Below are 27,465 nucleotides of genomic sequence, written 5' to 3'. Positions count from 1 at the left end.
TCGTCTGATCAAATTCTTCATTTTCTACGTTTGATGGTTCAGACGAGCATCAGAGGTCGTTCAGGGGTCAAAGGTCAAAGCCAGCACGCCTCAGTCATGTGCGAGAGGACAGGGGAATTCTGGGAAAGGCAATAAGAGCAGCAGTTGTGAGCGCTCATGAGTGTGTTTGATTTGTTCATGCGTGTCACTCGTACGTGATGAGTGACGTGGGGGCGGGGCCAGTGAGGCCGCGGTTTGCAAGGTCAGCGAGGTGATTGGTTGTGTGACCACGGGGGGGGGGGGGGGGTTAGAGAGGCGGGATCAAGGTCGGAGCTGATGACAGGAGGCGAATCATGTTTCAGCTTCACAGGCGGCGGCGTGTTTGTAAAACTGAAAAATGATCTGAACAATTTGATGATTTAATTAATTTGTCCTCATAAAATTCAACTTTCACTGGTTCCAGTCAAATGAAGAATTATTAACAAAGTCAAATTTCAGAAACAAGATATTTTACGTTTTCCTGGGATTTTAGATCCAAAGATAAATTTAAAAAAACGTTTCCTATAAACACAACAATAAGTTTGTATTGAAGTCGAGCGGATTCACGTCTCTAACGTCACAGGTTCAACAAGAAACATCAGCAAATGATTATCAAAATAAAAACTGAATCAACATGAGATGTGTTAAAGATCATTTCATCATCTTTAACTTTTCACACGTCTGAAGTTCACAAAGCAGAAATCTGACAAACAAACATCCTGAAAGATCTTCAGTAAATAGACAATAATAAACAAACTAAATAGAAAGAAAGAACAGATCAATTCATTTCAGTTTTATTTGTATGAAACCAAATCATTATCTCAAAACCCTCTCAATCCGGAAGTGGAGAAATAATAATAATGATATTAATATAATTATTAAACTAAAACTAAACAAACTCTCAAATCTCAGAGAAAAAAACAATTCACACAGTTTCTGAAACACATTTTATTACTGATCAGATTTCATTCACATTTAATAATCATAATGCTGCTGCCCCCTAGAGGTCAGATCCAGGGTCGCAGGTGAAATTCACAATCACACACACACACACACACACACACACACACACACACACACACACACACACACACACACACACACACACACACAGGTGAGGAGTCTGTGGTTGTTGTATGTTAGTTTAATACTTGGTCACGTATGAAGTTATCTAATGTTAGTGCACGTACGTGTTACACACTTTGTAGAGAAGTAGATCAGCTGATTATTTATAGTTACATAGTTTTGATATATTGATCTATCTGACATGTGTCTGTCACAGTTTTTTGAGCTGATGATGTCACCGTCCTCTTGTGGTTGAGATGCACACAACTAAGATGATGTCCTAGTCCCCTGGGGGACATGTAGAGGACACTGAGGTCAGCGTCCACAGCTGGAGTTCAGGAGTGACAAGGCCCACAGCAGGATGCATGCTGGGAGTTTACTGACGTCCTCCTATGGGACTTTGACCCGGGTGGAGCTCCAGTAGACGGGCTGAGGCCCCGACACCTGAACGTGACACGTGGGACACGACTGCTTCCTCCAGAGACGCTCCTCGATGCACTGCAGAGAGAGAGAGGATCGGGGGGGGGGGTTGAATGTGTGTGTCTGTGTGAGACTGTGTGTGTGTCTGTGTGAGACTGTGTGTGTGTCACCTCTTTGTGGAAGGTGTGTGTACACTGCAGCTCTCTGGTTCCACCACTTCCTCCATGTAAGTCGTTGTGACAGAGCAGACACACACCATCTGCATCGCTCTGTAACACACACACACACACAGACACACACATGCTTTAGTGTCACGAACAAACTCTGGTGACCTTTGACATCCGTCCTCTCACCCACCAGCGACATGGCATTGCGTCTCCTGAACTGGCCCCTCCTCTCGGGCGCTATGACCTCTGGGATTGTGGGTATGAGAGAGGGCCTCCTCTCGGGGGCGGGGCTGGGGGCCTCCTGCTGCGAGGGCAGGAGGCGGCGGGAGGAGGTGCGACGCAGGAGGACTCGCGCCGTCACCGGAGCCTGAGTGGACGAGTGGAGACGAGACAGCTGCATGGCCGAGAGAGTGGCCTGGACAGGGAGAGAGAGAGTAAACCAGTTAACAGGTTTAACTGGGCGCCGCCTCCTGAGGAACCAAATATAGAAGATGTTAAATCCATTAGACCCAACTTCACACACAAGCCTTGATTCATCAGGGAGAGTTGATCAGGTTAAACCGGTTCATCCCATCACAGCAAACAAAAATACATTTTAATCCTCATTAGGTTCTTTTCTTGAACCACAACAGAGGAGCCAAGGAACCAGGAACCAAGGAACCAGGAACCAAGGAACCGAGCTGTGAAGCCGGACTCTGGTTTCTGATGTTTGGTGCCAGATGACGAAGCAGGAAACAAACACTGTGAACATCCAGGGTCAGACCGTTGTACTGGGAACCATTTATAACCTATAGGAGTTATGAGAACGACACCAACCAGTGACTCCACCAGTTTGAGTCACATGTCAGCTGCTGGTCTCACGATCCTTCATCTGCTGCTCGACACAAAGATCAAACATCAAACGTCCCTGATCTGCAGACTGGTCTGACGGCCACTAGGGGGCATGAGTCCATCATGTGGACGTCATGGGGGTAAAACGTGGGAAATGTGTAACGTGATCTTTCTCACACGATAAAGTTTGAACCTCATAAAGACATTTTAATGGAGATGAGCCTGAGATGCTACGATAATAAAAACTGTTCATGATTCAGTTTGTGTTCAAATCTTTTGTCAACGATCAGTTTCTGACGAGTAAACACAACAGAAAGTTCTGGATGCTAGCTGCTAGCTTCTCTTACCGCACACGGCAGCGACGCCCGGCGGTCGGCCCTCATTCCGAACAGCGGCTCGAAGCTGCCCCGGCTTCCAGTCCGTCCTCCTTCTGAGTCCAGCTCCTCCTGCTCCTCTCTGGTCTGCTCCTGCTGCTTCCCTCCTCTGTACCTCTGCAGCCAGGCATTGTAGATCCGGGCGTCTTCTTCAACGTCCTCTTCCTCCTTCTTCTCCTTCTCCTCCTCCTCCTCTGGTGTCAGAGGAGTCAGGACCTCGGTGTCTGAAAACACCTCAACTTCTTCTGTGTCCGGATCCATTGAAGCCTAATTTAAAAGTTCAATTAGCCGCTAACGATAAAGGCAGACTAGGCTAATTTACTGCTAGCCTCATTTACTACCAACTCTGCTAAATTACAGCCAAACTAGTTTCATTAGGCTAATTTACAGTCAGGCTAAACTAAGCAACGCAGGTTTATTTCTAACCACGCTAAGCTAATGCCAAGCTAAGTTTAAAGCTAGAACAACTTGCAACCAGGCTAAATTAGAGCGGTTCGACAGCTAGCTTGATTAGCATGCTGAGCCATGCCAGGCTAAACAATTAGATCCATCCTAAATGAAAACTAGGCTAGCTACCAAGCTATGGAAGAAGCCAGGCTAAGATTTAATCAAGCTAAATTAAAAAACACAACAAGGCTGAATTTCAACGAAACCATTTTACAGCTAATCAAGGTTCATTTGGAACGAGGCTGAAGAACGGGACTGGAACCGGGTGATGGTTTACCGCAGGTTGGATGAAACCATCAGGAGTCACTGGGTCGTGGCAGCAGGTCGGATGGGTCACAGCTGGCCGACAGGCAGAGAGGAAGAGGAAGAGGAAGAGGAGGGACAGATGGATGAAGAAGTGATGGATTAACAGATCAACGAATCCAGACTGTCGGTCTCTCGGCTCCCGGTAGACCCAGACAGGGAGAAATAACGTTTTCCAGACCAGCTCGTCCACTGGTCCACTGCTCTGGTTGCTCTGGTTGCTCTGGTTGCTGTTTTGTTGTCGTGTTTCAGGCTGTTTCTGTGCTGCATTTACAAAGTTAATCCAGTTACCCAGAGGGAGGAGAGAGAGGGATTACACCTGCAGATTATCTGTGTCCAACCAGGGGACGAGTGAGGCTCCGGGGGACAGACACGTGAAGACTACTGAGGACCTGATCTTCACTGGTGATGCAGGAAGATATTTAGATCTGTGGGAAATTGGAAATTTCAAACTCTATGGATATGGGAAGAAACCAGAGTACACAAAAACAACACAATACAATTTGAAAATATAAATGAAAACATACTTATCACATATATATTGTTTATGTATTATAAAAGGGACGCTTCAATATTTGACAAACCAAACAATGTGATAAACCCTTTCAACATTTTCACTTTACAGTTTGTTCACATCTTGTCAAAACTAAAAACACTGATCTGAGATTATACTAATAACACGTATGAGTAGTAGTAGTATTAGTAATAATGGTAATAACTATTACATTGAGTTCCTCTACACATCAAACTGCTGCATCAGTTAAAGCTGTGCAGCGTCAGAGATGGTTGTTTGTCTCCATCTAGTGGTGGATCTGATTTACTACAGGTACATGATTAAAAGCCTTGATAACTTGTAGTGGAAATACTCTGAGTATTGTTTTACCTTCGGTAGTAAATTCTTACCAATAACTATGAGAGTATTTATAAAAGTATATTTATCTCACTCGATCCTTCTGTCTGTCTGTCTGGAAAGCGGAAGTGTTTCTCTCTCCCGTGGTTTAGCTTCCGGTGTGTTAGCTTGGCTCCATGGTAAACAACGCTAGCCGTTAGCTGTCGGTGCTAACGGTGCTAACCTGAGTACCAGACAGGTGAAGAGCAGGTGAACCGCGCCCGGAGCATTATGGGTAAATCCTGTTCGTGTTTATTCGTCACTACCTGTTTCCCTGAGCAGCTGTTTGCAGCTAACGTTAGCTAGCTAGCTAGCAGGACCGATAAGAACCAAACTCCGTTCAGAACTGTCACAGTTCACATTTACTGTGGTTCAAAGGAATGTCAATATTCAGTAGAATAAATAATACTACATCTTTTATTACTCGGCTATACTTAATGATTACTTCGGCTTATGGTTTGGAACATACAAGTGATTATTGTACGTAAAATAATCATTGTTATGTTGTGTAGGTGAACTGGTTCCACTGTCTCTCCTGTAGCTTTAAAGAGATTCAAGTTCATATATATATAATACAACTCAATGATGATATTCATCCATCAAAGATCAGTCAACATCACATGTTAAACACATGACTGAAGATCTATGTTTAATGACATGTTGCTGATGAGAGGAACTCCTCATGGATCTGTTCTGTGTCCAGCCTGAAACAGGAAGTCTCCTCCTGGTCTCCCCTCAGACCGGGTCTCCCCTCAGACCTGGTTCTGCTCGAGCTCCTTCACTTTACTGATATTTGAACTCCAAGCTTTGTGGTTTATTCTTAAATATCCAAACTAATTTGAACAATCAAGACCTAGAAACGTGTTTATGGGATTGAATTCTTCATGTGTTCACACTGAGTGTCTCCCCCCCCAGCCTCCCCTGTCCCCCTGTCCTCCCTGCGGCTCCTCGTCCCCCCCCTCCGCCTGCTGACGGCGGCCATGTTGCAGGTCGCTCAGCGTCAGAGCCTGAAGCACTATGGGATGCTGGAGGACTTTGTGTCCATGGTGACGGAGGCGGTGCCCCAGCTGCTGACGGACAGACAGAGGAGTCTCCTGCTGGCGGCTCTGAGGGCCAAGGTGTGTGGGGGGGCCAAGTTGTGTGGGGGGGGCCAGGCGTAACCAAAGCAATAATGATGTGGACGCTGACTTCCTGTGTCCCTGCAGGTGGCGCTCTCTGACTCTGAGGACGTCCACACTCACCTGGACAGGATCCGCCCCGGCTCCCAGGCGACGGTGAGAGTTCAGCTGTCCATCGACTCATCGTTTCAACTTGAACTCATGTTTGACGTGTGATCAGGCTGCAGTGCATTCTGGGAAACAGAGGACGTGGCCTCCAGATGTTATAAACCCAGCTGTGTTTGTCTCCCGTCTCAGCGGCAGGACCACGAGGCAGACGACTGGTGTTCGGCTCTGTTCACTCTGACTGACAACGTGACCCAGAGCCCTGTGGACAGACAGCGCCTCCTGCAGGTCAGTGATCTAAACACTGTGTTACATGAGATATTGTAAATGATGGTTTCATTGGTCATGTGACCCCTGAGCTGATGACAACAGATCAGTGGCATCATCAGCTGCAGCAGGTCGATTGACAGCATCACAGAAACATGTGACATGTGACAGTGGGCGGGTCACAAGCTCCAGAAGTGACCGTCTCTCCGTCTGTTCCAGGAAGTGTTTAACCAGAGTTTTGACTCCGCCCTCCAGTCCCTTGTGTCCGACTTCCTCTCCAGGATAGAGCAGATGTTTCCAGTGCCCGACTTCAAACAGGTGACCCCCCCCCCCCCCCCCCAAACTGAATTTCTGAGGCTCCACAAGGACACACATAAAACACACATTTAAATACAAGGAGATTTACATTAATACTGTGTCTGTGTCTCAGTCTGCTTCCTGGCTCGATGCTGCCCCTGCTGGTGTGGAGGGCTGTCTGCAGGAGGTGCAGCCTGAAGAGCTGAGGAAGCTGCTGACCAATCAGAGCTGTTCTCTGGGCCAAGCCACCACCACAGGTACGAAGTCACATCCTGGTTCGGGTCACCTGACTTTAACTGTTTTTAATGTTGCTGTTGTTTTTCCTCAGTGAGTCGAGACTCCGAGAGGATTCTCCTCTCCGCCTGGTCCCACCCACTCTTCACCAAACTGACCAATCCTGAGCCACCGCCTGCTGACACTCCAGAACAGACGCACGCCGTCCCCGGTGCGGTCGGCTGTTCACAGCCCGACGTGGAGCTGGTGAAGGTGGAGGTGGTGGTAATGACGGAGGACGAGCAGGAGGAAGTGGAGGAGGCCGTGATTGGTCGGATCGTGGAGCCAGTGGAGCAGGAAGCGGCGGCTGGCGAGGAATGCTCCGAAACAACCGTGATGCTGCTGGTGGACGGGTCAGACGCCGTTCATCACACACATGGTCACGCTCAGCTCGTTTCTGAAACTAATCATGTGACATGTTTTCTGCAGGTTAAAGGACTCACCTGGAAACGCTGCTGACCAATCAGAAGACACAGGTAAAACACACACACACACACAGACACACACACACACACACACATACACACACACCAGTTTATATAATGAGCTCCTGCCTTTCTCCACAGTCGACCAATCAGATCAGTCGTGCTCCGAGGTCACAGCTCTGTACAGCATTTCCCATAATTCCCAGCGTGTGGCTCACAAGTGTCCTCAGTGCAGCAAGTGCTTCATCTACCGCTCTCAGGTGAGTGTCTCAGTTCTGACACTAGAGGGAGCTGTGGCCCACGTCCTGTCCTCACTGTAGCGTCTGTCCTCAGGTGATCCGTCACCTGCGCACCAACAAGTCCTGCGGCGCCACCTTAACCACGGCGGGAGCTGTGAACCTGCCGGATCCATCATGTGACGAGGAGCCGTGCCCCCCCGAGCCCCGCCTCCCAGAGCCCCGCCTCCCAGAGCCCCGCCCCACCAGGACCCTGTCCTGCTTCCAGTGTAACGCCGTCTTCAAAACCAAAGCCGAGCTGCTGTCGCACCAGCGCAGCCACCGGGCGCGGCCCGTGTACCAGTGTGGTCAGTGCGACAAGGAGTTCCACCACCTGTCCAGTCTGACCAATCACAAGCAGACACACCTGCACCAGGGCGGCTTCACCTGCAGCCGCTGCGACAAAGTGTTTGAGTCGCCGGCGGAGCGAGACGCCCACCAGCTGCAGCACCGGCTGCCCGACCTCACGTGCACGCTGTGCGAGCAGACGCTCGGCTCGCAGACGCTGCTGCTGCGTCACCTGCAGACGCACTCGGTGGAGGGCGCACACCCCCGCTACAGCTGCCGCTTCTGTGAGGCGAGCTTCTCAGGTAAAACCTTCTTTCTACTGAGCTTTGGTAACCGACCGGTCGTCAGCACCGATCAGTGACTCATCGTTTCTAACCAATGTTCTCCATCGCTGCTCCGTCACTTCCTGCACTGCTGATCTGATGCTGGTCATGTGATCCAGGTGTGACTGAGCTTCGTATCCACCAGCGCACGCACACGTTCCGCTCCTACCAGTGTGACCAGTGCAGTAAGACGTACAGCTCGCTCACCGGCCTCCAGTCCCACCGGGCGAGCCACAGCACCGAGAGCCGCTTCCTGTGTCCGCAGTGCGGCAAGCGCTTCAAGACGCGGGACGGGCTGGAGGGACACCTGAGGACGCACAGCGGCGAGCGGCCCCACCGCTGCCCCTACTGCCCCAAAGACTTCACTGCGCTCGCCGGCCTCAACGTGCACGTGCGGCGGCACACCGGGGAGCGCCCGTACGTGTGCACGGTGTGTGGTAAGGGCTGGCCCTCCGGAGGCGACCTGCAGAAACACATGAGGACGCACACGGGAGAACGACCCTACGTCTGTCAGGACTGTGGGAAGGCGTTCTCCATTTCCTGTCACCTGACCGAGCACCGGAGAATACACACAGGTACGAAACACAACTTTATGTTGGCAGACACACACGGTTGATTTGTATCTACTGTTTTTATTGTGTGTTTTTACTGTGTTTCCATTATGTCTGTTGAATCTGTGATTTGTGTGTGATTCTGTTGTGTGTTTGTGTCATGTGTGTGTGTGTATTCTGTCTGTGCCTCGTGTGTCATGTTCTTTGTGTGTGTCTCTGTGTGTGTCTGTTGTGTAGGAGAGAAGCCGTTCTCGTGTCCAGATTGTGGTAAATGTCTGAGGAGGAAGTTCGACCTGAAGAAACACATGTTGTCTCACAGCAGTGTGCGACCCTACGCCTGCGTCTACTGCACAAAGAGCTACACACGCAACACGCACCTGAGCCGCCACCTGCTCACACACCGCACCCCCGCCGCCCACGTGGAGGCGGAGCCCAGCGACCAGGACCCAAACACGCCCCCTGCTGTCTGTACATGATCCTCAATACAGTGTGCATCATTTACAAAGTGAATCATTGTGAAATCAAATGATAAAAACTTCATCTGCTCCACATCAACATCATGAAGATTCATTCCCTCAGTCTTTGAGCTGATCTCGTGATGATTGATTGACAGTTTGTCTTCTTCCTCTGACTCTGATTGTTACTGTTGATGTTGAGATTCTCTATCTTTGTTCGATATCCACATATTTTTACAGGTTTTTAATGAGACCAGAGTCGAATGTCATAGACAGGAAGTGAGCTTTATTAAGCCTGGTGAGAACAGGAAGTGTGTTAGTGGCTCCTCCTCCCTGTTCGGTGAAGCTCCTCCTGCTCAGCCGGTGCTGGCGATGGTTTTCCTGATCCAGCGGCTCAGCCGGTACAGGTGAGTGTAGAACCCGTACTTCCCGTCCCGGTCGCAGCCCTCGCCCCACGACACGATGCCCATCTGATACCAGCGGTCCTCTGACGGGTACTGACCGGGAAACACAGACCGTCAGTTGATCTTTAAATCACAGACTCATCAGAAACTGCTGCGACTGTTCTGTTATAATCCTCATAAAACCAAACCTGTCAGAAATGTGCTCTGTTGTCATCTGGGTTTATTGTTTCATCACTTGTTTGACATTTAATGGACCAATAATTCATCAGGTTTATCAATAACAGGAAAGGGGATTTGAATTGCTCCTGTTTGCAATAACGAAGAATAACTGGTTTCTAAATCAGATCCACGTGGTTTTATTAACAGAGTTAAAGTCAGCTGGAATCATTTAATCTGTATCTATGTACTTTAGAATAAACTTAAATATCTTATGTAATAAACCAGTTATTCTATGTTGAAGATATTAAACAGATTCAGTATTGGGAATCAAACCTTCATCACAAACGGTCCACCGCTGTCTCCCTCACACGCGTCGCCACGCTCAGCGTCGTCCGGTTTAAAACCTGCAACACAAACGTTGACCTGATGGTGGCGCTACATGAAGAATCCTTTCAAGTATTAATACTTCAAATACTCAATACATTGAAATTTCCTGCATTCAATATAAAAGTGTTGAACATAGTTTTAATGATGGATTCAAAATGTGAAATCCAAACTGAGGAGTTCAGGGATGAGGAGCAGAGAGTTACCAGCACAGAACATGTTGTCTGTGATCTTCACGCTCGTGGAGCTGGTGCAGACGTCCTGGTCCACGATGGGCAGATGGATCTGCTGGAGGACGCTGGGGAGACTTCTGGCCGATGGTTTCCAGGTTTCCCTCAGGTTCCCCCAGCCGGTCACTCGGCCCTTGAAGCCCTCGGACATCAGACTGAAACACAAGTTCAGATTAAAACACCAACCACAGGACCGAGCTCCATCCGCCCACGTCCACAGGTCCGTGTCTCAACCTTTGACCTTCAGACGTGTTCGGACAGCAGCTGGTGGAGTCATGTGACTGAACATCAGTGCCCCTTGACACAACTTGTGGAAGTTGGGTTTTCCCAGTAAAGCCAGTTTGTCTTACGCCACGGCGACCTTCTTGCTGGGCAGGCAGACGGGGGAGATCTTGTCAGTGAAGGTGACCGGCCGTCTCATGTGCAGCAGGGCGATGTCCCGGTTCAGGTTGTCCTTCCAGTTGTACTTGGGGTGGACGATGATTCTGTCGATGGGCACGATCTTCTCGATGCCGCGCTCGTATCTGGAGGTTTGAGAAGACAGAGTCAGTCCATGTGAAGAGCCGTCAGGGAGAAGGTTCCGGTGGCCTCCATGGTTCTGTGGTGCCCCCTGGTGGCCTACATGGTTCTGTGGTGCTTCCCGAGCCGGACCAGGATGTCGCTGGAGGTGTAGTTCTTGTTCCAGGGCGGGTAGAGGATGCAGTGGGCGGCCGTGAGGATCCACTGGTCACTGATCAGACTGGCTCCACACAGCAGCTCCTGGGGGCTTCTCTTGAACAGCATCACCTGCCTGCACAGGGGATTCGAACCAGCAACCTTTAGGTAGCATGAAGGTGGTCACCATGGTGACAGCTTGTGATGGGTGTGGTTACCATGGTGCAGACGCCTCCTCGGCGTCGTCCCCCCCGACGATGCGTTTGTCTCTGTAGGACTCCAGCAGCTCGTCCTCCTTCAGGTCCTTGATCCCCTTCAGCTCAAACAGGGGGCGCTGTCCACACTCTGCAACGCAGCTCAGTTAACCAATGAGAGCATGAGGAGCCGGGCCCAGAACCAATCAAACGCTCCATTAGCTAACCAGATGTTAAACAGGTGACCAATGAGAGCATGAGGAGCCGGGCCCAGAACCAATCAAACGCTCCGTTAGCTAACCACATGTTAAACAGGTAACCAATGAGAGCATGAGGAGCCGGGCCCAGAACCAATCAAACGCTCCGTTAGCTAACCACATGTTAAACAGGTAACCAATGAGAGCATGAGGAGCCGGGCCCAGAACCAATCAAACACTCCGCTAGCTAACCAGATGTTAAACAGGTAACCAATGAGAGCATGAGGAGCCGGGCCCAGAACCAATCAAACACTCAGTTAGCTAACCACATGTTAAACAGGTGACCAGTGAACTACTCACCACTTTCTCCCTGTCCGAAGGTTCGAGGACTGAAAAAGGTTTTCCTCTTCGCACCGAGGACAGAACGTTCTCTCTCGTCTGTCTCTGTCGTCTCCAGCTGTCCAAGCAGTGGGTCCTCTGAAGGTCAGACAGACAGACAGGTGAGACAGAGACAGACAGGTTAGAGAGAGAGAGACGGGTGAGACAGACAGACAGGTTAGTGAGAGAGAGACGGGTGAGACAGACAGACAGGTTAGAGAGACGGGTGAGAGAGAGAGAGACGGGTGAGACAGACAGACAGGTGAGAGAGACGGGTGAAACCGACAGGTTAGAGAGAGAGAGACGGGTGAGAGTGACAGGTGAGACAGACAGGTGAGAGAGACAGGTGAGACAGACAGGTGAGAGAGACAGGTGAGACAGACAGGTGAGAGAGACGGGTGAGAGAGAGAGAGACAGGTGAGAGTGACAGGTGAGACAGACAGACAGGTGAGACAGACAGACAGGTGAGAGGTGGGTAGCCCCTGGGCTACGTCCTAGCACTAATGGTGGTAGTTACCACAGATGTCCAGGTCACAGAAGTCCACCGTCACGTTCCCAGAGTCCCTCACGTAGCACCAGGGCCCCTCGGGGTCGCTGTCCGGGTTCCGGCACTTGTTTCCCTGGAGGGGGACCTCGGGGATGAAGTCCTTGTCCCGGCTGAGTTCCACGACCTGCGGCGAGGACCAGTCCAGGCAGGCGTGTCCTCCCAGGGTCACATTCAGGTCGCCCTCGTAGTCTACGCCATAGCTGGGCAGACACACTCCGGTTTGGACCGGTTCAGGGGCCACGGTGGACGGGACAAAGTCCTCACCTTCACAGAAAAGACAGAGTCCTTCATCAGTCAGAACTTTAATGCTCGTCCTCCAGAAGAGACGTGTCTGTGCTGCGTCTCGCTGCTCACTCTGAGGACGACACTCACCACAGGTCGGGACCCTGCAGGCCTCCTTCTGCACCGTCGGGTCCTTGGTGAAGCACCAGGGGCCCTCAGCACGACCATCTGGGTTTCTACAGAAGTTCTCCTGAAGGACACTGCTCAGCTCCGAGGCGTTATACTCCCTACAGACAGGTCAACAGACAGGTCAACAGACAGGTCAACAGACAGACAGGTCAACAGACAGGTCTACAGACAGACAGGTCAACAGACAGGTCAACAGACAGGTCTACAGACAGACAGGTCAACAGACAGGTCTACAGACAGGTCTACAGACAGACAGGTCAACAGACAGGTCTACAGACAGGTCAACAGACAGACAGGTCAACAGACAGGTCTACAGACAGACAGGTCAACAGACAGGTCTACAGACAGGTCAACAGACAGACAGGTCAACAGACAGGTCAACAGACAGGTCAACAGACAGACAGGTCAACAGCCAGGACAACAGACAGGTCTACAGACAGGTCAACAGACAGGACAACAGACAGCTCAACAGACAGGTCAACAGACAGGACAACAGACAGGTCTACAGACAGGTCAACAGACAGGACAACAGACAGGACAACAGACAGGTCAACAGACAGGTCAACAGAAAGGTCGACAGGAAGACAGGTCAACAGACAGGTCAACAGACAGGACAACAGACAGGTCAACAGACAGGTCAACAGACAGGACAACAGAAAGGTCGACAGGAAGACAGGTCAACAGACAGGTCAACAGACAGGACAACAGACAGGTCAACAGACAGGACAACAGACAGGTCTACAGACAGGTCAACAGACAGGACAACAGACAGGTCTACAGACAGGTCAACAGACAGGTCAACAGACAGGACAACAGACAGGTCTACAGACAGGTCAACAGACAGGACAACAGACAGGTCAACAGACAGGTCAACAGACAGGACAACAGACAGGACAACAGACAGGTCAACAGACAGGTCAACAGACAGAACAACAGACAGGTCAACAGACAGGACAACAGACAGGTCAACAGACAGACAGGTCAACAGACAGGTCAACAGACAGGTCAACAGACAGGACAACAGACAGACAGGTCAACATACAGACAGGTCAACAGACAGGACAACAGACAGGTCAACAGACAGACAGGTCAACATACAGACAGGTCAACAGACAGGTCAACAGAGAGGTCAACAGACAGGTCAACATACAGACAGGTCAACAGACAGGACAACAGACATGTTTACAGACAGACAGGTCAACAGACAGACAGGTCAACAGACAGGTCTACAGACAGGTCAACAGACAGGACAACAGACAGGACAACAGACAGGTCTACAGACAGGTCAACAGACAGGTCAACAGACAGGACAACAGACAGGTCTACAGACAGGTCAACAGACAGGACAACAGACAGGTCTACAGACAGGTCAACAGACAGGTCAACAGACAGGACAACAGACAGGTCTACAGACAGGTCAACAGACAGGTCAACAGACAGGACAACAGACAGGTCAACAGACAGACAGGTCAACAGACAGGTCAACAGACAGGACAACAGACAGGTCAACAGACAGACAGGTCAACAGACAGACAGGTCAACAGACAGGACAACAGACAGGTCAACAGACAGACAGGTCAACATACAGACAGGTCAACAGACAGGTCTACAGACAGGTCAACAGACAGGACAACAGAGAGGTCAACAGACAGGTCAACAGACAGGTCAACAGAGAGGTCAACAGACAGGTCAACAGACAGGTCAACATACAGACAGGTCAACAGACAGGACAACAGACAGACAGGTCAACAGACAGGTCAACAGAAAGGTCGACAGGAAGACAGGTCAACAGACAGGACAACAGACATGTTTACAGACAGACAGGTCAACAGACAGACAGGTCAACAGACAGGTCAACAGACAGACAGGTCTTAATGGGTTGATGTAGGTTTCTGCTTGGTTACCTCATGATGGGATGTGGGAAGTTGCGACTCCAGTACTGACATTGTCTCCCTGATTTTGTGATGTTGACATCTCCTTCGTAGCTAAACCCCTTACCGAAAATACACCGACCTGAACACACACACACACACAAACACACACACACACACACACACACACACACACACACACACACACACACACACACACACACAGTGTCAATGTACTTGTACATTTGAACAGATTAAAGATTCATTCACTTTGTTTGTGTTTACCTTCTACACATTGTCTGACACGACCAATGTCCTGTTGTGTTTCTCTCCTCTCAGTTCCTTTACAGTCTGGAACACACACAGACAGTCACAGACAGTCACAGACAGTTACAGACAGTCACACAGACAGTCACACAGACAGTCACAGACAGTTACAGACAGTTACAGACAGTCACACAGACAGTCACACAGACAGTCACAGACAGTTATAGACAGTTACAGACAGTTATACACAGACACACAGGTGGTGTTTGTGTACTCTGAGTTGTGTCTGTTTGAGCTGTGGACTTTGTTCCAGTGTTTTTGAGCAGCTGAGTAAACTACAGTAAAAAATCTCTGTTAGAGTGATTGTTATACTTCATGTACTTCAATTACCACAGTAAAAGTACTCTTTTAATGTAATTATACATTATGTTTAAATGAATGAAGTCAAAGTAATGTGACTCAAAGTAGAGTAAATACAAATAAAGGCTGGTAAATGTATGTACCTCGATGTCAAAGTACAGTAAAGTAGCAGTACTCACCCAGATACTTCTTCCAGAACTTTTCCTGAAGGGAACAGATGAGACGGAATGATAAGTGATATTCATGTTATTCTACGTGTCTCTCTGACGATGTGATCATTGAAAGTGAAGTCGTACTGTTTTCTCCGTCTGTTCGAACACCTCTCTGGCCTCTTCATGGTCGCACACCTCCTCCACACACTCTCTCTCCAGGTTCCCTACACAATCGCACAACCACACACAGATTCAACAAGATATCATCTGATCTGTAGGTTTTAAATCGACGTGGAACCTCTGCTGTGGTCACTCGGACCCATCGAGGTGAGTTACCTGGTTTCATCTCCTCAAAGATGTGATTGGCTCGTCGGCTCCGGACCAGAACCTCGGACGCTCGCTGGCTGCTGAGGAAAACTACGACAACGACACGCGTCACAACTTGAGATGAGATCAGAGTCAATTAGTTCTGGATACATTTTAATTTGCTAGTTTGATTTGGTTTATTTAGCTGCAGAAAAATCTAAACATTAGTTGAAGAGATAATCTTTTACTAAACTAAAAGTATGTGCACTGTTATATAATAATATATAATAATAGTACTTTAAAGGTCCAATACCTGCATTGACAATAGTATCATCAGTACAATGTATATTATTGAAATAACCATTTCCTAATCCAGCGTTACTACTTCAACTGGAGTTATTGTATCGCCCCAGTAAACAGTTCTAAACAGTTCTAAACAGATGAGTCCATGCTGGTACCATCGTCCGCTCGGCAGCTGTGCAGCAGGAACAGCAGTAGAACAGCAACTGGTTTCGATGGTTCCACCATGATCCAAACGTCCCAACCAGATCCAGCAGTCTCCCTCTTCAGCCTGTCTCCGTCTCACTGGCCCTGCGGGGGGGGGGCATTGACCAAACGGTCAAAGTGTGAGTCACTCAGGATCCTGAACCTGTTTACTCTAAAGTTCAATACAACCAGGCCGTCCCTCCACAATAAAGCTCCAGAGGAGTCAGAGTGACTTCAAGTCCAATCTTCAAGTTTTAAAGTTTCCTTCAGGGTCCCAGTTCATCACTGAGCTCACTGGTCCCAGTTCAGCTGCTTTCATCTAAAAGAGCAGGAACTGATCCCAGTTCAGGGGCTTTATTCTGAAAGAACAGGCGCTGATCACAGTGAGTTCTTCTGCTTTTATTTTGAAGGACAGGAGTTTTGTTTGCGATTTTTTGTGAGTTTGGTGATTGTACGTGAACAAACTCGTTGATCATTGAGGGGCGTGGCCTTGAATCTGGAAACAGGAAGTGGTTTTATTTTGAGTGAACATGGTCCGATTGAAGACATATCATCCATGACATTAATGAGTCATAGCGCCACCTACTGGGGACAAATACCTGGAGGTTCTTATCTTCTACACATCCAGAAGATTCCTGATGGTGACGCCAGAGGTGAAAGGTCGGCGGCGCACAGAAGTCATGGGGATTGATATGTGTTGAAATTGGAACAGTGATTAAACAAACTTGTGTTTACACAGTGACAGCAGGAACTTTGGCTCTGTTTGAAACTGAGTAAACAGCTGCGCTCAGGTCAAAGGTCAAAGGTCAGAGTCTGTTTCTGCTGCTCACGACTGTCCAGGTCAGCGTTGGCCCTGAGCCTCCAACAGAGTGAAGAACAGGACGAGACTCAAACTACGAGGACAAGAGGAAAGAAAGTGCTCGTCTCTCTGAGTCCATCGATCCGTGGGACTGAGTAAATATGTACTTTACAGATACTGAGGTCAACGTCCTTCACACTGAAACCTGCAGACTCAAACCAGAACATGTGGAACAAAGCTCTAACCACCTCCATGATGTCTGCTTCCTGCCAATGGTTCCACCACAGTATCCAGGTCTCATCTTCTGTTCTCTCCAGAACCAGAGGAACCTGATCTTTACCTCGGTTCTATCCTGCACCTGGGACCGGCCTCATGTCACTGCTGTCCCACCTGAGATGTCCTCAAGGTGGGACCAATACAGGGTCATCCTGTCTCTCTAGGCCGCTACGCACACCTACTTATATATGTGTTTATATATATGTATGTATATCAGAGGAAAGCCTGAAGACAATCCTCTCCAATCTGTCACTTGGACGCGAGGAGGTCAAAGGTCAAAGGTCACTGTGTGCTCTCTTGTGACTGGCCGCAGTGCAGAGCCGCCTGCAGCAGGGGGCGCTGGCCGCAGTGAGCTGTGTGCGCTGCAGCTCGGAGCAGAAGAAGAAGCAGGTGGAGGGTGAAGGCGGAAGCAGCAGCCGCAGCAGCAGCCGCAGATCTCTGAGACCATGGCCGCCTCCAGCCCCGAGGCCCCCGTCGTGCTGGTGGAGGAGCTCCCTTCGGACCCGCTGCTGCACGTCCTGTCCTTCCTGAGCTTCAGGGACCTGATCCAGTGAGTCCGCCGCTCCGGTGCACACGACCCCCGGCTAGCTGCGGGCTAACGGCTAATGCTAACAACACCAGAGACCGATCAGGGAACAGTGAAGACTGACCTGAAGCTAATGCTGCTACAAACAGTGTGTAGCAGCTCGTTAGCTTAGCATGTAGCTTGTGTTTATGTCCTCTGCTAGAGAAGTGCTTCCTACCGACAGCTGTCATCACAAGGGTCCGAGCGCGTTTCACCGGAAATTCATAAAGTTCACAGATATGAACCAGTCACTGCTCATGAGAGTAAAACACATGAGAACAGGTCAGGCTGGTTTATCACTGCTCCTGGTTCTACAGCTGCCTCTGGTTCTGTGTGCGGTCACTTACATATTGAAACAGATTAATGTGTCTGTTTGTGTGTCTGTCTGTGTGTGTCTGTGTGTGTCTGTGTGTGTGTGTGTCCCTCCACAGCTGCAGTTATGTCAGCAGGAGGCTGAACGAACTGTCCAAACACAACCCGCTGTGGAAGAGTCACTGCTCCAAACACTGGCTGCTGACAGAGTGAGTCCTGTCAATCAATCAACACATTGTCAGGGATCGCTGTCATTAGGTTTGGAGATGTTTTCTAATATGTGTGTGTCTGTGTGTGTGTGTAGTGCGGACCGGCTGCAGAGTGGGCTGTCCTGGTTCTGTCTGTTCAAACAGAACTACAGAGACCTGGGTCGCTACATCCAGTTCTACCCGGAGCTGAAGAGAGCGTGGGAGCAGCTGAAGAGCTTCCTGCAGCAGAGGTGTCCACGCATGATCGCATCCCTCAAAGGTCGCACACACACACACACACACACACACACACACACACACACACACACACACAGACACACACACATAGACACACTTTCAGGAACATGTTAGATTTCAGCTTCACTTTCAGAACCAGGGACCTTCTCCTGTGACGTTCTTCCTTGTCTGTGCTCCTCCTCCAGAGGGCGCCACCGAGGTGGAGCTGAACGACATCGAGGCTCAGATTGGCTGCAGTCTACCACATGACTACCGCTGCTCGTACCGCATCCACAACGGACAGAAGCTGGTCATCCCCGGGTCGGTGTCCCTCCAACTGAGCCCCGCCCTCTGTCTTACCTCTTCCTGTCTGTCTGACGCCTTCCTGTCTGTGTGTGTGTGCTGTCAGGCTGATGGGCAGCATGTCTCTGTCCAACCACTACCGCTCGGAGGTCCTGCTGGACGTGGAGACGGCGGCGGGCGGCTTCCAGCAGAGGAAGGGGATGAGACGCTGCCTGCCCCTCACCTTCTGCTTCCACACCGGGCTCAGTCAGTACATGGCGCTGGAGCCCGCCGAGGGACGCAGGATGTTCGAGAGCTTCTACCCCTGCCCCGTGCGTAACCTTCCTGTCCGCCCGGCCTTTCAAAATAAAGGTGCTACACAGAGAGGAGGAGGTTGAAAGCTGAAAGTTGTTTTTCTGCGTTTCAGGACCAGACGGCTCAGGATCCCTCGGCCATCGACATGTTCATCACAGGTGGGTTCACTCGACTTGGCACTGATCACAGTCAATTCAGCTACTTTTATTTTGAAAAATGTATCATTACATGTGTGTTTGTGTTCAGGTTCCTGTTTCGTAGAGTGGTTCACAACCTACGTCCACAACGTGGTCACAGGAGAATATCCAATCATCAGAGACCAGATCTTCAGGTAACACACACACACACACACACACACACACTTCCTCCAAGTTAGGATGTCAACTTGACTCGTGCACATTTGTGTCCACAGGTACGTGCACGATAAAAATTGCGTGGAGACCACTGGTGACATCACCGTCTCAGTTTCTACCTCTTTCCTGCCGGAACTTTCCTCCGTCCACCCGCCGCACTTCTTCTTCACCTACCGCATCAGGTACGTGTCTGAGTCCCGGCGTCGGTCCGACCGCTCCTCTTCATCGTCTGATCTGTGTGACGTGTGTTCAGGATCGAGATGTCGAGCAGCGCTTCGCCCGAAGCCGCCTGTCAGCTGGACAGCCGCTACTGGAAGATCACCACGTCCGACGGCAACGTGGAGGAGGTCCAGGGCCCCGGCGTGGTCGGTACGCTGCTCCCATCGCGTGACCCCGCCCCTGTATGTCTCAGCTGTGATTGGCTGAGATGAGCTGCTGACTGTGTTTCTGTGCAGGAGAGTTTCCCGTCATGACGCCTGGAAAAGTCCATGAATACGCCAGCTGCACCACGTTCTCCACGCCCTCAGAGTACATGGAGGGTCACTACACCTTCCACAGACTCGGTAACTTTACTGTGAAGGAGCTGCAGTTCTTCTTACTGTGAAGGGTTAAGCTTCTGGTCTTTTATTTTGAAGATCTGTTGAAAATGACCCCCCTTGTTTTGTTGTTTGTTTGTTTGTGTTGCAGCCAATAAGGAAGAGGTGTTCCACGTGGCGATCCCTCGCTTCCACATGGTCTGCCCCCCCTTCAGGGAGCCTGTGGTACGAACGGTAAATCAGCGGTTTGTTATTATCGTGTAATACTACACCTCCCATCATGCACCTGTGGAACGTTTTATTGTGACAGCTGGTTGATGTTTCCTGTTTGTGTGTCGTCCCTGCAGCACAAACCCTCCACCAGCCTCACGCCACGCCTCGACGACCACGACCCGGACGAGTACTGTGACGGGGACGGCGATGACTTCGGGGACCTGAGAGGAATCAACATGGCCGCCCTGGAGGGGGCGTGGTGTCCCCGACACATCTGACCTCTGCCCCCCCCTCACTGCAGTGTGATGAACTCTATTCAGGCCTGGTTGGCGATCGACTCTGTTCCGTGTGGAGCAGGGCGTGGCCGGACGCTGAGGTGCAGTTTCCTTCTTTTCTTACAACCTTTCTCTTTGTGATCAGAAACTGTCGGGCGAGAAGGACGACACGATGATGTCACCGTCTTCTCCTCCACTCAAAGGATGTGGTCCATCCATCAGCTGACTTCCTGTTCAGTGTCCATGAGGCAGCGACCAGGAGCAAGTGGGAGCTCTTTGTTTTAGTTTGTTCCTCCGTAGAAAGATTTGGTTCTTTGTGTTTAAATCGTTTCCACTGCAGGAGGCTGGTTCGGCCTCATCATGGATGATGTCATCACTGGTCCACCAATCGGTTTCTCTCTGATTTTAAACATGAACTTCATTTGAACAGAACCAACAGGATTCACTTCAGTTTGACTCTGATCAGTGTAAGAGCGCCCTCTGCAGGACCACAGGGCAAACTACTGGCAGCACAAGATGGAGGCTTCGTCCACACTGACCCTTTTCACTGCAGAGGAGACCATCTACTTCCTGTTTACATCACATGACCCACAGTACGTCTGCGGTCATGTGACGTGTTGTCTGGTGTTTCTTTTGAGATGAAAACACTTCAGTGTGGACGCAGCCTCAGACACAGAACAGGTCAACAGGTCGTCTTCTTGTGCTCGGTTGTTACAGTAGAATCAACGTCTTTCTTCTTCTCTTCATTTCTTCATTTGCTTGTTTCTCAAAACATGAAATCTTCTTCCTGACGTTGACGCTAACCAACAGTTTGATATAAGCTCATTTATTTACCTCATGTCTCCGCACATTACGCCAACGATGTTACGACGTATTATTTTGAAAGGTCGTTTCCTGCAGTGGAAAAATAATCAGTGTTTCTCTGTTTCCTGAAAGCAAGTGAGGAACAGACTGGGCTTTTATTTTGGAGGATGCTGCGTGGTCATGTTTTGTTCTCGGGATGTTTCTCCCTCCTCGTGAGGAGGCGTTGTCGTTGTCACGCTCTGATGTGGTTGGTGGGTTTGTTTTTGTATGTTTTGGTTAAATAAAAAAGAAACTGACAACTGTTACATCATCCTGAGCTTTCCACAGACTTTTATTCTTTAGTCAAACTCACGGATATCAACACGCTTCAAGTCGTTTTTATTAAAATCTTCAGAAAACACAGACCAACACATTGAGAGTGTGTTGTGTGGTTTGTGTGTTTTGTCGTCCAGTTTGTGATCGATTCAGTTTCAGGTGGAAGATGCAGCTTTGATCTGAAGTGTTTTCATCAGTAATAAATTGATCTTTGATCGATGACTCATCTCAGGAAACGAGCAAAAACCAAACAACTTTACAACAAATAAAAACTAAAGGTTTGTTTCATGTTTTTATGAACATTTCAAATGTTTTTTTTAAGTTTCTTATTCAAGGAGTAAATAGTGTGTAATTGTTAAAAGCTAAATGTGACTCAACAGGAGATTGGCTCCAGTAGAGAGGGAAACACGTGTCGACCAATGAGGACGTCACAGTTCAGTGGCTGCGTTTGAAGACTCACCGGCCAATAGGAAGGGTTCTAACAGGTAGCCCCTCCTGGCCCAGCCTATCCCAGGATGCATTGCACTGTGGGCTCAGCGCTGACGAGACGTCTTCAGTGACTCTTCATCACAACGAGTTAAAAAACAAGACGTTAAAACTTCTCATGTCCAACTTCTGCTTTGATGTTACTGGACAACAGGTAAAAGGGGCGGGACTAGTGAGGCCTATCCCCTAAAGACCAGACGGCTCCGGTGATTTGACCTTTGACCTCCTCTGCAGCAGTAAAACAGCACCTGACAGGAGAATCAGCGCCACCTGCTGTTCGTCTCATATTCATTTAGTTCTTCAGTTAAAAATGTTCAGGACCCCCCCCTTCATTCATCCTCTTCCTGTTCCTGTTCTTCCATCACCTTCCTTGTCATCCGTCGTTTCCTCCCTGCTCTGGTCTTTTTCTTCTCCTCCTCCTCTCCCTCCTCACCCTCCTTGTGCTCCTGGTGCCCCCCCACTCTGGCCGCCCCCGCCCAGCTCCCCCCCCTCCCGGGCGTTGCAGCGGCTGCAGTGCCTCCTGAAGCCGCCCAGGTAGTGGGACCTGAAGCAGCAGAAGGGGCAGGCGTAGCGGCCGGGCCGGTGAGCCGTCCGGACGTGCTGCTGCAGGCGACTGGGCAGGAAGAAGGAGGAGGAGCAGATCTGACAGCCGTACGGACGCTCCACGTCGTGGCTGCGCGCCACGTGGCTGAGGACGAAACCTGCAACACACACAGGTACATTCAGGTCAGCTGACACTCTGTGTTCTACGCATCATTCATCGATCACTCAGACGGAACCTTTCAGTTTGGTCTTCCAGCCGCAGATGAGGCACACGAAGCGGTTGGAGGTGAAGGTCACCAGCTTGGCCGTGGCCTTCATCTCCTCGTTCAGCAGCTCTCCGGTCATCCCCAGCGCCTCGTCCTCCTCCGGCGTGCTGCTCAGCGTCTGCCTGAGCGTGACCACGTCCCGCCTGATGGCCTGAGAGGCGTAGGCTTTGGGGATGTCGTGTTTCTTCATCACGTGGTTGACGCTCACGACCTTCAGCTTGTTCCTGCAGCCGCAGATGAGGCAGCGGTAGATGCTGCCGTCGTACGTCAGAACGTTCTCCTCTCCTCCACCGTCGGGTTTCTCTGACTCCAACTCCTGAGGGGCGCCATCCTCATCCTTCACCTCCTCCTCACTGCTCCTCCTTCTTTTCAGAGCCTCCTCTTCGCCTTCCTCTCCCATCTTCTTCTCCTCCTCGCCTTCCTCTCGCATATTCTTCTCCTCCTCCTCGCCTTCCTCTATCATCTTCTTCTCCTCACCTTCCTCTCCCATCTTCTCCTCCTCCTCCTTCTCACCTCCATCTCCCATCTTCTTCTCCTCACCTTCCTCTATCATCTTCTTCTTCTCACCTTCCTCTCCCATCTTCTCCTCCTCCTCCTCACCTCCATCTACCATCTTCTTCTCCTCCTCCTCACCTTCCTCTCCCATCTTCTTCTCCTCCTCCTCACCTTCCTCTATCATCTTCTTCTCCTCACCTTCCTCTCCCATCTTCTCCTCCTCCTCCTCCTCCTCACCTCCATCTCCCACCTTCTTCTCCTCCTCCCCTTGGTCCCCCCCCTCCCTGTCGTCCATGCAGTGCTTGGAGATGATGTGCTTGTAGAGCTTGGTGAAGTCCTTGCAGGTGAAGAAGCAGATGGAGCAGTGGAAGAGGCGGGCGGTGCTCTGGTACATCAGGATGGTTCCCAGTCGACCCACCACCTCCTCGTCCAGGCAGCTGGGGTGGGCCGCCGCCATGTGGGACAGCTGCTGGGCGTGGCTCTTGGAGAAGTGGCCGCAGTGGGAGCAGTGCAGGTGAGCAGCGACGCCCCCCCCCGCCTCGCCTCGCGTGTGGATGATGACGGACATCCCACCGGCCGGACAGGAAACACACCAGACTGTCAGAATAAAGCACAAAGGCTCCACAGTAACAAATGTCCCGGGACGGTGAACCTCAGCTGCAGCTCGGGACCGCAGCTAACATGCTAACTGATGCTAACTGATGCTAACTCCCGCTTCACAAACAGTTCAACCGAGTTTCTGCAACGACCTGTTCTGGAAAAAGATCCGGAACCAGAACCGACATCAAGCCGACCCGGGAGAAGACTTTAACCCAGGTAGAGCTCGACTTTAACCCGGGTTAGGTTCGTGCTAGGGTTTAATCCATGGAGCAGCCGCAGCATGCTCAGCTTCCGTGTTTTCCTGCCGCATAGCCAATCAGCATCGTTCACCCGCCTGACGCTTGACCAATCATACTCGCCTGTTAACAAAGCGTTCACAAAATAAAAGTTCAGACATTTTATTTTGAAAGGACTAGCCACCTGAGATGAGCCACTTTGTCAAAGAGGATTTTAAATCATATTTTTTTAATATGGAAATCTGGAAGTGAACTTCTCAGATAGATGGTTTTCAGACTAAAAGCTTTCGGTGTTATGAATCCAGCAATATTTAATGTACGCCTAAAAAACACATGTCACTACAAGTTGTGATGAATTCATAATTCATTAATGAATTGTTAATTTATTGCCATATAAAGGGAACATGGTGAAAAAAGTCTAGGCTCAAAGTTTCCATGAAAACGATGTGAACTTTGTTTTATAAGAACAAACTGTTTTTAGAGCTGAGTAACTGGGTTATTGTGTGTGTGTGTGTGTGTGTCTCTGTGTGTGTGTGTGTGTGTGTGTGTGTGTGTGTGTGTGTGTGTGTGTGTGTGTGTGTGTGTGTGTGTGTGTGTGTGTGTGTGTGTGTGTGTGTGTGTGTGTGTGTGTGTGTGTGTGTGTGTGTGTGTGTGTGTGTGTGTGTGTGTGTGTGTGTGTGTGTGAACTTAACACCCCCAGGCAGGCGTCTAATTGGCTGCTGGGGAGATGCTTGCCCATTGGGTTGCTTAGTGACTATAAGAAACTTTAAAGCAGCCAATAGGTGACGTTAGTTCAAGAAGAACTTTATTGATATATCCGCTGATCGATAAACTACAATAATAAGTATTAATATTTAGTTCTTCTTCAGTGATTTCCAGCCGCGCTGCTAAACTCTGGTGACACCCGGTGGCCGTAGTGAACACGATATCTCAAGAACTCAAACGTTCACTTCAACTCACAGATGAACTGATTTTATTTGGGAGGTCAAAGGTCACAGGGTTCTGATTTGGGTCAAGATTAAATTTGTAATTGACTGAAGCTGAACTGGTTGGTGGAGATTTACAGCCACAAGACGGTGGTTCTGGTTTGATACGTAGAAGAATTCAGTGACAGGGACATCGAGGCAGCTCCCAGGAAAAGTACTGAAAAGTAACTAAAGTAAAAGTATTCAGGACGTTTTCAGCCTCAGTCAGGGAGGAGCGAGCATTTGTTTGAGTGGGGGGGGGGGGGGCTTTTAATATGAGAGAGAGAGAGAGAGAGAGAGAGAGAGAGAGAGAGAGAGAGAGAGAGAGAGAGAGAGAGAGAGAGAGAGAGAGAGAGAGAGAGAGAGAGAGAGAGAGAGAGAGAGAGAGAGAGAGAGAGAGAGAGAGAGAGAGAGAGTCTGTGTTTGAACTGGTGTTTTCCTTCAGTCTTTGTTCACACACACGCTGAACGACAACGGGCGAGCGAGGTCGACATGCTCTGCTTAGAAGGTGAGTGAGCGACAGATGAAGAGGATGCATGGAGACGAAAAGTTGAGCTGCAGATGTGTGTGCGTGTGTGTGTGTGTGCGTTAGTGTGTGTGTGTGTGTGTGTATATGTAGGTCACGTTGTCCACGAGTTGTCAAGACTGTTCACCAACACATAGAAAAGGTTACGGAGATAACTGTGTGTGTGTCTGTGATGGGGGGGGGGGGGGGGGCTGTGCAACACACAGGGTCGAGCGAGCTTTGTTTTGAACAGAGAGAGAGAGAGAGAGAGAGAGAGGAACGTGTTGTTAAATTTGTTCCAGATTACAGCATCTGTACCTGCTACTATGGTTACGACGACTAACCACTTCTGCATCCAACACATTCAGGACCTACACAGTTCTTCTATAACCCCCTAACCCTAACCCAGCTCTTATATAACTCTAACCCTAACCCTACTTCTGTTACCAGTATTACTGCTGAGATCTCCTCACTTTGTTTCTGTGGTGAAAGTGGAAGCTTTGGGTCAGGAGGCATGTGCATTCTTCAGTCTGACACGTGCGTGCATGTGTATAGTGTGTGTGTCTGTGTGTGTGTGTGTGAGTGTGATGTGTGTGTGTGTGTGTGTGTGTGTGTGTGTGTGTGTGTGTGTGTGTGTGTGTGTGTGTGTGTGTGTGTGTGTGTGTGTGTGTGTGTGTGTGTGTGTGTGTGTGTGTGTGTGTGTGTGTGTGCGTGCAGCAGTCACAGCCTGTTGAGGCAGGTTGTAACATCTCATTCAGCCTCTGAAACACAGCTGTTCTTCTTGTGTCCGACACACACACACTTTTAATGGATCACAAGCTGCAACACAAACTTTGTTATTATTGATAATTCATTATTAGTATTATTATTTATTTTTTTAAATGATGACTTTCACTGTTCTTTTTAGTGACGATGAGTCGACAGATGCATCTCAAACTTTAATATCGACAAACTGCTGCTGTTCATCAAAATGTGATTCCCTTAGTCCTACGTTACCCACAATGCAACGTGACTGCTGCAGTTGTTTGAGTGGTGCTGTGCTTGTAGCAGATAATGTGTCGTTCTGTGACGATGTGTGTGAACGTCACTTTGAATCTGTCAACGTTAAAAATACAGAGCGAGAGATTTCCAGTGAAAAGTGTCAAATAAAAAAAAAGGTGTGTGTGTGTGTGTGTGTGTGTGTGTGTGTGTGTGTGTGTGTGTGTGTGTGTGTGTGTGTGTGTGTGTGTGTGTGTGTGTGTGTGTGTGTGTGTGTGTGTGTGTGTGTGTGTGTGTGTGTGTGTGTGTGTGTGTGTGTGTGTGTGTGTGTGTGTGTGTGACCATCTGCAGACCTGGATAATCCCTGTTAGTAGATTAGCGTCGCAGCGAGCGGAGCAGAAACTCAGCGTCAACACGAGAGAAGAAATCCATCAGTTCTCTCTGAATCGTTTCTGGACTCAAATCTTTTCTGGATTCTTTTCTGGATCTCGGAGAGTTTTGGGTTTTGTGGTCTGAGTTTTTTTTACTGTGAAGGAACGACAGGAAGTTAAGATGCTGAAAGTTTTGATTACACTTGACGCTTCTGTTTTGATGCCGAACCTGAAATCTCTTTTAATGTGAAATGTGTTTGAGCTTTTATTGTGAAAGATGGACTTTTTGAAAGTTTTTATTTTGAACATGTTTTATAAAAGCAAATCTAGCTGATACTAGTTTGCGATTGTTCAGTGCTTTTATTGTGAAAAGCTGATGCTTTTGGAGATTTATTTTGAAGCTGTTAAAGGACTGATGGATTTTCAAAGGACTGATGGATTTTTTTACTTTTATTTTTGAATTACTTATTGGATTATTGGATCTTGAAGGAGGAACTCAACACTATTTCTTTACAGATTAAGAAAATAGCTTGTTTCCTGTTATGACATTTATTTAGAAGAAAACACATTTTCTGATGAAGAGGAGCGTTGTGATTCGTCTGTGATCTGTTCTGAGGGCGGAACCCGTCACCACACAGCGAATCACCTCTCAGGACAGA

General features: G+C 49.3%; 4 protein-coding genes across 4 annotated transcripts; 2 read left to right on the top strand and 2 right to left on the bottom strand.

The window, feature by feature from the left end:
• Positions 1-4,652: 4,652 nt before the first annotated feature.
• LOC128431313 (zinc finger protein 271) lies at positions 4,653-9,811 on the top strand. Its single transcript, XM_053417593.1, has 12 exons — positions 4,653-4,749; positions 5,430-5,632; positions 5,720-5,788; positions 5,930-6,025; positions 6,224-6,322; positions 6,435-6,558; positions 6,630-6,927; positions 7,004-7,050; positions 7,141-7,259; positions 7,333-7,864; positions 8,005-8,460; positions 8,674-9,811. Exons 1-12 carry the CDS (start codon positions 4,746-4,748, stop codon positions 8,910-8,912), a joined length of 2,286 nt encoding a protein of 761 aa, XP_053273568.1. The 5' UTR covers positions 4,653-4,745; the 3' UTR covers positions 8,913-9,811.
• Positions 9,158-16,177, bottom strand: f2 (coagulation factor II (thrombin)). The gene is made up of 15 exons (XM_053417090.1): positions 15,864-16,177; positions 15,436-15,516; positions 15,244-15,323; positions 15,127-15,151; positions 14,606-14,671; positions 14,354-14,462; positions 12,411-12,547; positions 12,009-12,302; positions 11,474-11,590; positions 10,941-11,067; positions 10,691-10,858; positions 10,419-10,592; positions 10,045-10,223; positions 9,788-9,858; positions 9,158-9,388 (listed from the first exon to the last, which is right to left on the bottom strand). The coding sequence occupies exons 1-15, from the start codon at positions 15,931-15,933 to the stop codon at positions 9,248-9,250; spliced, it is 1,839 nt and encodes a 612-aa protein (XP_053273065.1). The 5' UTR covers positions 15,934-16,177; the 3' UTR covers positions 9,158-9,247.
• A 1,163-nt stretch (positions 16,178-17,340) lies between these two features.
• On the top strand, positions 17,341-21,351 carry fbxo3 (F-box protein 3). The gene is made up of 12 exons (XM_053417091.1): positions 17,341-17,516; positions 17,963-18,052; positions 18,148-18,311; positions 18,475-18,589; positions 18,678-18,882; positions 18,978-19,023; positions 19,112-19,196; positions 19,278-19,400; positions 19,472-19,587; positions 19,674-19,781; positions 19,906-19,988; positions 20,102-21,351. The coding sequence occupies exons 1-12, from the start codon at positions 17,413-17,415 to the stop codon at positions 20,243-20,245; spliced, it is 1,383 nt and encodes a 460-aa protein (XP_053273066.1). The 5' UTR covers positions 17,341-17,412; the 3' UTR covers positions 20,246-21,351.
• Positions 21,352-22,276: 925 nt separating this feature from the next.
• Positions 22,277-24,067, bottom strand: LOC128431312 (chromosome alignment-maintaining phosphoprotein 1). Its single transcript, XM_053417592.1, has 3 exons — positions 23,159-24,067; positions 22,627-23,104; positions 22,277-22,548 (listed from the first exon to the last, which is right to left on the bottom strand). The coding sequence occupies exons 1-3, from the start codon at positions 23,717-23,719 to the stop codon at positions 22,277-22,279; spliced, it is 1,311 nt and encodes a 436-aa protein (XP_053273567.1). The 5' UTR covers positions 23,720-24,067.
• Positions 24,068-27,465: the final 3,398 nt, after the last annotated feature.

The sequence above is a fragment of the Pleuronectes platessa genome, chromosome 24 (genome assembly GCF_947347685.1).
Source record: "Pleuronectes platessa chromosome 24, fPlePla1.1, whole genome shotgun sequence".
In the NCBI taxonomy this organism is placed as follows: domain Eukaryota; kingdom Metazoa; phylum Chordata; class Actinopteri; order Pleuronectiformes; family Pleuronectidae; genus Pleuronectes; species Pleuronectes platessa.
This window is presented reverse-complemented; position numbering and strand designations above follow the sequence as displayed.